At 44.8% G+C, this 8,688-nt stretch overlaps 1 protein-coding gene across 1 annotated transcript in view; it reads right to left on the reverse strand.

Annotated features, from left to right (window-relative positions):
* Positions 1–7,087, reverse strand: part of LOC111843130 (protein kinase C-binding protein NELL2a-like) — a 43,084-nt gene extending 35,997 nt beyond the window's left edge. Inside the window, exons 1-3 of the mRNA XM_023810423.2 lie at positions 6,992–7,087; positions 5,514–5,956; positions 5,091–5,219 (exon numbers count right to left, since the gene is read on the reverse strand). Of these exons, the coding sequence (XP_023666191.1) occupies positions 5,091–5,219; positions 5,514–5,565 (181 nt within the window). The 5' untranslated portion in view covers positions 5,566–5,956; positions 6,992–7,087. The remainder of the gene's footprint in view (positions 1–5,090; positions 5,220–5,513; positions 5,957–6,991) is intronic.
* Between the last annotated feature and the right edge of the window lie 1,601 nt (positions 7,088–8,688).

Here is an 8,688-nt window from a genome sequence, read left to right on the forward strand (position 1 = left end):
GTACAGAGTCATTCTACAGACACTGATCACATTTGCTTCTGTGCGGCTGTATAGAGCCATTCTACAGTCACTAATCACATTTGCTTCTGTGCGGCTGTACAGAGCCATTCTACAGACACTAATCACATTTGCTTCTGTGCGGCTGTACAGAGCCATTACACAGACACTAATCACATTTGCTTCTGTGCGGCTGTACAGAGCTATTCTACAATCACTAATCACATTTGCTTCTGTGCGGCTGTACAGAGCCATTCTACAGACACTAATCACATTTGCTTCTGTGCGGCTGTACAGAGTCATTCTACAGACACTGATCACATTTGCTTCTGTGCGGCTGTATAGAGCCATTCTACAGTCACTAATCACATTTGCTTCTGTGCGGCTGTACAGAGCCATTCTACAGACACTAATCACATTTGCTTCTGTGCGGCTGTACAGAGCCATTACACAGACACTAATCACATTTGCTTCTGTGCGGCTGTACAGAGCTATTCTACAATCACTAATCACATTTGCTTCTGTGCGGCTGTACAGAGCCATTCTACAGTCACTAATCACATTTGCTTCTGTGCGGCTGTACAGAGCCATTCTACAGACACTAATCACATTTGCTTCTGTGCGGCTGTACAGAGCCATTACACAGACACTAATCACATTTGCTTCTGTGCGGCTGTACAGAGTCATTCTACAGACACTGATCACATTTGCTTCTGTGCGGCTGTATAGAGCCATTCTACAGTCACTAATCACATTTGCTTCTGTGCGGCTGTACAGAGCCATTCTACAGACACTAATCACATTTGCTTCTGTGCAGCTGTACAGAGCCATTACACAGACACTAATCACATTTGCTTCTGTGCGGCTGTACAGAGCTATTCTACAATCACTAATCACATTTGCTTCTGTGCGGCTGTACAGAGCCATTCTACAGACACTAATCACATTTGCTTCTGTGCGGCTGTACAGAGCCATTCTACAGACACTAATCACATTTGCTTCTGTGCGGCTGTACAGAGCCATTACACAGACACTAATCACATTTGCTTCTGTGCGGCTGTACAGAGCTATTCTACAATCACTAATCACATTTGCTTCTGTGCGGCTGTACAGAGCCATTCTACAGACACTAATCACATTTGCTTCTGTGCGGCTGTACAGAGCCATTCTACAGTCACTAATCACATTTGCTTCTGTGCGGCTGTACAGAGCCATTCTACAGACACTAATCACATTTGCTTCTGTGCGGCTGTACAGAGCCATTACACAGACACTAATCACATTTGCTTCTGTGCGGCTGTACAGAGTCATTCTACAGACACTGATCACATTTGCTTCTGTGCGGCTGTATAGAGCCATTCTACAGTCACTAATCACATTTGCTTCTGTGCGGCTGTACAGAGCCATTCTACAGACACTAATCACATTTGCTTCTGTGCAGCTGTACAGAGCCATTACACAGACACTAATCACATTTGCTTCTGTGCGGCTGTACAGAGCTATTCTACAATCACTAATCACATTTGCTTCTGTGCGGCTGTACAGAGCCATTCTACAGACACTGATCACATTTGCTTCTGTGCGGCTGTACAGAGTCATTCTACAGACACTGATCACATTTGCTTCTGTGCGGCTGTATAGAGCCATTCTACAGTCACTAATCACATTTGCTTCTGTGCGGCTGTACAGAGCCATTCTACAGACACTAATCACATTTGCTTCTGTGCGGCTGTACAGAGCCATTACACAGACACTAATCACATTTGCTTCTGTGCGGCTGTACAGAGCTATTCTACAATCACTAATCACATTTGCTTCTGTGCGGCTGTACAGAGCCATTCTACAGACACTGATCACATTTGCTTCTGTGCGGCTGTATAGAGCCATTCTACAGTCACTAACCACATTCACTGCTATTCTGACACAGGCCTTCATCTCCAGTCCCCCTTTAACACAGGACTCTGTGGGAAAATGCAGCTCAGAGCAGATGACATCCCTGCTGGTTTCATGTTCTGGTCACAGGCTTGTCGCACGAAAGGAGGTAAAGGAGGCGCATGAAGAACTTGGCCATGGCTGCAGCGCGCGTTCCATGACACAGGAAGCCCCGTCTGGCTTCCTCCGCAACGCCTGCGGAGGGGTGGAGGGGCCTGCCCAGCATTCAGACGTCAGATGCCTTCTGTCTGTTCGATCCCAGGGGAAACGGCACCCCTGGCCCAGCATGCACCTGGCCCGGCCTGTCCCAAGCCCAGCATGCACCACCTGGCAAGCCTTCTACATATTAAAGAGCAGTGCCCCCCTCTCTTGCCTGGCAGTTGGTAAATAAGCATCACACCTGCAGGACAGCAAGGCCACAAAGGGTCGGCACGGTCGCCATGGCATCTGTTTTGTTTATGCTCTGCAGGAGTTGTTGTACCCCTCTGTGTAATCTGCTCACTCAGCTGACGTTTGCATTCATGGTCAGATGCAGCTCCTTAAACCTGTAGTGCCAATGGCCAACCTTCCCTCTGCCTCTCACACAAATCAGGTTAAGCGGTTTTCACACGACTACATTCCCAAGGCAGGTACCGCTGACCTTTTTGGTCATGTGACCTGAACCGCCCCCTTCCTGCCTGCTGACCCGGTTTGAGTTTAATGCCAGTGAGAATGTCACAAACGGCATGCCCTGCCCCTGTCAGTCACCAGGGCGGCGACAGCGGCAGGGAGCAGAGCGTAAGTAAGACGCTAGCAAAGACTGTCAGCCGTCAGGTGTGGCTTCTCGCATGCTAATGAACCGCAAGCTCACGTCACGCCAAGGTTTTTTTCCGGCAGAATGACAGAACGGACAAAAGGAGTCAGGCATAGTTCCTGCCTCCGCAACAGCGAGCTTCAGCGTTATAAACTCAGATGTCAGGGATAAAATGAAACAGCCCCTTCGCAGATGAACCAAACCAAATGTTCCAGGCTAACAGCTCTGTCCATAATATCTCCACCATTCAAAACCACTAGCATTTCATGAATGTGGGTGAGAGAGGCAGACTGATGGAATGTCTTAATGGAGCCTCTCTGTTAAAGCCTCCTTCTGGCTGATTAACTCACTGCAGCCCAAACGCACACCTGCACCTCAGGGCGTGCGGCAGACAGGAAGCGCAGCTACACACATGTGCTGTCAGCAGCACCATCTATGGCTGACCAGAACAGCCTTGACTTTATCCTCCTGAGATCCTACGTCCTCATATAAGGACATCATTTTTAGTTTAAAACTATTCATTGTTCAAAAAAAAAAATGTTTTTATGATTATGAGGTCCTACTAATCCCAAATAGCTAAAGGAAATAAAACACACACACCAAACAAAAGCCCGGGACTCAGGAGGTTATCTTTGAATTAACATTTACATCCCAATTTCTTTGCCTCAGCGAAGAGTTAAACCCAGGAATACCATCACCTGTATTCATTATTAAAACGATAGGGCTGAAAATAAAATCCATCCATCCATCCATTCTCCAACCCGCTTATCCGACTGGGTCGCGGGGGGTCCGGAGCCTATCCCGGAAGCAACGGGCATGAGGCAGGGAACAACCCGGGACGGGGGGCCAGCCCATCGCAGGGCACACTCACACGAAAGAAAAAAAAAACAAAAAAAAAAAACGCAATCTGACGTTCAGCGTTTCCGATTTCTGTGAGATGGCTGAGAGAACACAGGTAGGCGAGGTGTTGAAACGAAAGAATGCAAGAGAAGCGGCATGTGGGATCTCTGGACGGAGCTCAACTGTATGGCAGATCTGCTGATCTGCTGCTCTGTGCTGTGTCGACATGTCAGGGCTGGAATCCCTGACCAAAGAGATACTTCTACATTAACAATGAGACAAAAGGCTGTTCAGTGGTACCATTTATACCAGAATTCAAAATAAAACCGACAGAATGGATGAGAGGAAGCTGAAGAAAATGCATCCATCCATCCATACTTTTTATCTAATGCAGGGTTGTGGTTGGCCTGGAATCAGGCAATACAGGAGTTACCCTGGATGGAACATGTGTTCACTGCAAGGCACACACACACACACACACACACACACACACATATTGATATCTTTGTGGGGATCGTCCATTCATATCTATGGGCAAAACACTAATTGCAACAATATCAACCCCAACCCCTACCCAGCCCTAACCTTAACCATAAGCAAGCAAACAAACCAAATGTCCACACAATGTAATATAAATATATACCTGACCCCCCCCAAATTGCATGTTTTTAGATGAAGGTGGGGTACCCAAGAAATGCTCACATAACATGCAGAGATCAAGCAAACTCCACACACAGGGCTTGGGGAGGGATTTAAATCCCCAATCCGGGAGGTGTGAGGTTACAGTGAAGCCCACTGCGTCACTGTGCTGAAAGGAAACACTTTTTTTTTTTTTTAATCACCTTTATTCTTCGAGACGGTTAGGGCAAGTAAACTCCAAATCACAGAAGCTCATAAGAAGCTCTTTTGGACAGCAGGTGGAGAGTAACCATTTGGGACCACTGTGCTGAGCCCAGTACTGACGTGTTTAATTATTTCATCAAGGCGGTAAGTGCAACAATCAATCCTTCAGTCACAAACCCATCAATCAATCAGCCAAATGTTACCTGCTAGCGATGTGCCACAGCTGTGTGCTGACAGTTTTGTTTATGCATATCAGAGCGTGAATTGATTAGCACGGTTTACAACAGTGCAGCAGCATCCTGTTCCGCTGCGGACTGTCCAATGCCTCTAAATGCACCAACGGTTCCCCTGCTTGGATACGCTGCCTTAACCACAACACCATCTGCTGCTTCAAATTCACGGGTGCCCTTCACATTTAAACCAATAACATTGAACTTTTGTTTTGAAATGATGATTTTTATTTCCTCGACGCCGCTTACTTGTTTAGTTCCATCCCTGGAATATCGCCGAAGCAATGACACATACGAATGCACCACAAACAGGACGTCCCTATATCCCTTAAACTATTCTGCATCTTACTCGTCGTTTTACGACGAAGTAAGAGTGTTCCGCAACGTGTACTCGGTTAAACTGCATTTTTCTACAAACAGGAGACACTATAAACAGGAGATTCGTCTTGTCTCACCTTGGAAGAGAAAAGCTCGGCTCTCGTTGTGGAAACCCTGGACTTGAGAAACTCCAGGGAACCCCTCTCCAAGGTTTAATTCATCGAAAACATTGATGCGCAAAGCAGGATCCACGCCGAAGCCTAAAACTTAATAGCACAAACAGGAAAAACATATAGATGTTGGTAAAAAAAAATAATCAATAAAGACCGCCCGTGAAACAGGGCGTTTGGTCAGCCGCATAAAAACTGGAAAATTCCATTTAAATATGAATTCATACATTATACCGGTAAAAACTCATATGCATTAAAAGAAAGATATTACACGCAAAACAATACGGCAATAAAACGCAATGTATTAATTCGAGAAATAAGATATTCTAGTTCACTCAGTTCGGGCGTGGATCTAGTGACAGTAATAAATAAATAAAATCCCAATCTTACCTGAAACGACAAAAAATGTACCAAACACAAGGGAAAGTTTATATAGTCCCATCGTGAACGAGGAAAAAAGCAATTAGTCCATGTTGTTCCCTGCAGTTTCAAAAAACAGATTTTCTACACAACGAGCCGCCGGAGAGAGAGATAATGACACCCGGGTTGCCGTATCACACATCCACGGACGCCGGACAGCGCATCGCCGGGGCTTTAAATGCAGGACAGGCGCAGAGGGCTGACAGCAAATACGAAGCGGTCCATTTAGTGCAGCTTTGGCCGTGCAAACACCCTGACCGCGCAAACGCACAGGTGCGGCGCAGAGCTGCCCCGTCCGCCAAGTGTCCGCCTCTGCCACTGCTGGCAGCGAGGAGAGCGGCTCTGATCCAGCCCCCTGCTGGACCTGGGCGGTCGCTCCTCACCAAACACGTGCGTCTGACTTGAACAGTTACCTAAAATGAATACAGATACAATAAACAAAGAGAATAATTATATATAAAGATAAAAATGTCCCCAATGAGATAAACAAGTGACAGAAGTTTACGAAATGTTTTTTAACTATGTGTAGCTAAATGATGAACAGTCACCTTGGTTTATATACTACAGCCGCACGCTTGTTTGTGTAGTTTACGTGGATTTAATCCAAAATGACCGATGCAATACGTAACATTCATCAATTGTATAATGCGACATACGACTTGCTTTTTAATTTGTAGTCTCGATTTTTGGCTTAGTTATATAACAGAAGAAACTGCCTTATCTTTACTGGGAGATCAGCATGGATTCGGCAGACATGAACTTTGCGCTTTCAAGTAGGCATTTTAAGATCACAGACCCACTTCAGCAGACTATGGTAACGATTTCCGTTGATGATACCGGCTTGTCCAGATGATGCTCTTGAATATGCCCAGTAAATGAACACTTGCTGCACGCTATGAAGCTTTACTTTACCTCCAGAAAGGATTAACATGCAACGCCAAAGTTTCTAATGAGGCCGACTGCATGACAGATGATAAACAACTAACACTAAATAATACATCCTTTCTTGAAGATAATTTTATTTTATTACAGTGTCTGCATTATGATTGTACTAGCATTGATTGTTAGTATTTAAAATGCATACTTATTGCAGTTTAATTATAACTTAAGCATTCATTGCTATTACATCAACGGGTTGTTTCGTGCTGCGCGAATTATCCGGCTCTGATGTGCACCGATGCTTCTTTCAAGATAAGACCCCGCTTAAGAAAACGTTTTCCATATAAAACACACATCTTTACTCCGTAAAAAAAGGATGTATTCTTAAGACCACTCAGCTCGATGAGTAGGCTATAGTCATTTGATGATGGAGATATTTGACTGCGTCAGCAAAGTTCAAGAAGGACTGCCAGACCCTGTTCGTGTGGTAAATCTTCATTTGTTACTTAAAGACGAAAAGTCTAAGCTTGGATAAAAACACGCAAACAATATAAACAGGCCCATAATACCCTTTCGGCTGGAGCTGCAAGTTATCAGTCTCGCTCTTTTATAGTCCTTCCTTGTGGCTGTAGGATGGAGGGCACGTGTAAGATGTGAATGACCTTTCTCTGCCCTTCCCTCTGCCGTGAAACACGGCGGCCGGTCATATGCGAGAAAATTATATGCCACAGGGACTGAGCAGCCGAGTGCACTTATGAACGTACCTGTGCATTTACAGAGTAATCTCCTCGTTACAGAGTTAATAAGAAATTGTTCATCACACCCACATTTTCACAGGTAAGATTGGAGTTTTCATAGATGGCTTTCCTTCTATTTTCCTGTAATTATGTCGAGACAAAACAAGTAATATTCCTGTTAATTACATTTCGCTAAGTGTCATATGTAAAATTACCAACCTCCATGATACTGTATTTTTTTAAATAAATGCACAGTAGATGGTGCTGTTGCACCATCTAGTGTACATTTAGACTACTACAAGAACGTGTATTAGACCCTGCGAATGCACTATATTAAATTAAGTTAAAGTACGCAGGGGCGCCACACGTTGGGTTGGTGTGGGGGGTGGCGGGGTAAGGACGATTAAAGGGGTCCTAAAAAATTGTCACATAATTGGATTGATCTGGGTTAAATGCTCAATATGACGTGCTTTTATGTGGCTCAAAATCTCTATAGTACCAAACAGTACGAAAACGATGCCTGTGCTTTACATAGTTTTACTGGTAGCCTGGCCAGGCAACCAATAAAAACACGAATAAGCCAGGTTCATTGTTGGCCAGCCCACGACTTTACTCATTAAAAATATCATGGTGTGTCATCTTTTGATGCACAAGTGGTGCATTTAATTAATTTAAAATACAGAAATAAAAGGACAACCATCTATCCATCTTCCAACTGGTAATCCTGGTCAGAAGGAGCCAATAACATTGGCATTGCTACATCAGCTCTGCATAGATGTCAAAACACATAAAGCACTTATGAAATCCCCCATCTGAAAAGGTAAGCTTTAGGTCCATTTCCAGTTTATAATGAAAAGTATCTTACTTCCCCATGAGATTCTACCGTTACAGCTACAGACCTTCCCTCAGGGACAAAGGGTGAAATCGTTTAGGGATTTAAACCTCAAGCAGGCCTGTGACCTTTAGCAAAAAGAAGTTAAGCTCAGCAAATTTTTTATTTTTTTTTGCCAGTGTAAAAAATATTGCTTGGCTTTGGCCAGCACGCCCTCAGGGGGCGCTAATGAGTGCCAAGGTGAGTGCAACTTACACACAGCCATATGAGGGAGCCCGGAGGGGAGATCTGGCAGACGCTCGCTGACGTAAGTGGCAAACTGGGCCTAATGCCGTCCCGCTATTCTGAGAGCGTATTTGTTCTGGCTCACTTCCCACTCCCACTGAACACGGCAAGCAGAAATCATTTAAGGTTTACCTCAGCACAAAACAGGCTGTTAGGGTGGAAATAAAATCTGGATATTTTGCACTACTCTGGAAAAACATAGATGCTATGCAGAGGTATTTTCAGCAACACAGCACCTAGATTTGTCCGACCACGTAGATGTTCAGTAGCTAATGTCCTCCAAGTGCCCAGAGTCGTGTGACATCAGCTGTACTGAGAGTGGACATCATGAGTGAACGAGGAAGGGGGGGGTTTATCCTAGCCTGCAGCACTGCATTTTTAAAAGGGGGAACAAGTCAAATCACTGACATAC

The sequence above is a fragment of the Paramormyrops kingsleyae genome, chromosome 3, assembly GCF_048594095.1.
Source record: "Paramormyrops kingsleyae isolate MSU_618 chromosome 3, PKINGS_0.4, whole genome shotgun sequence".
In the NCBI taxonomy this organism is placed as follows: Eukaryota; Metazoa; Chordata; class Actinopteri; order Osteoglossiformes; family Mormyridae; genus Paramormyrops; species Paramormyrops kingsleyae.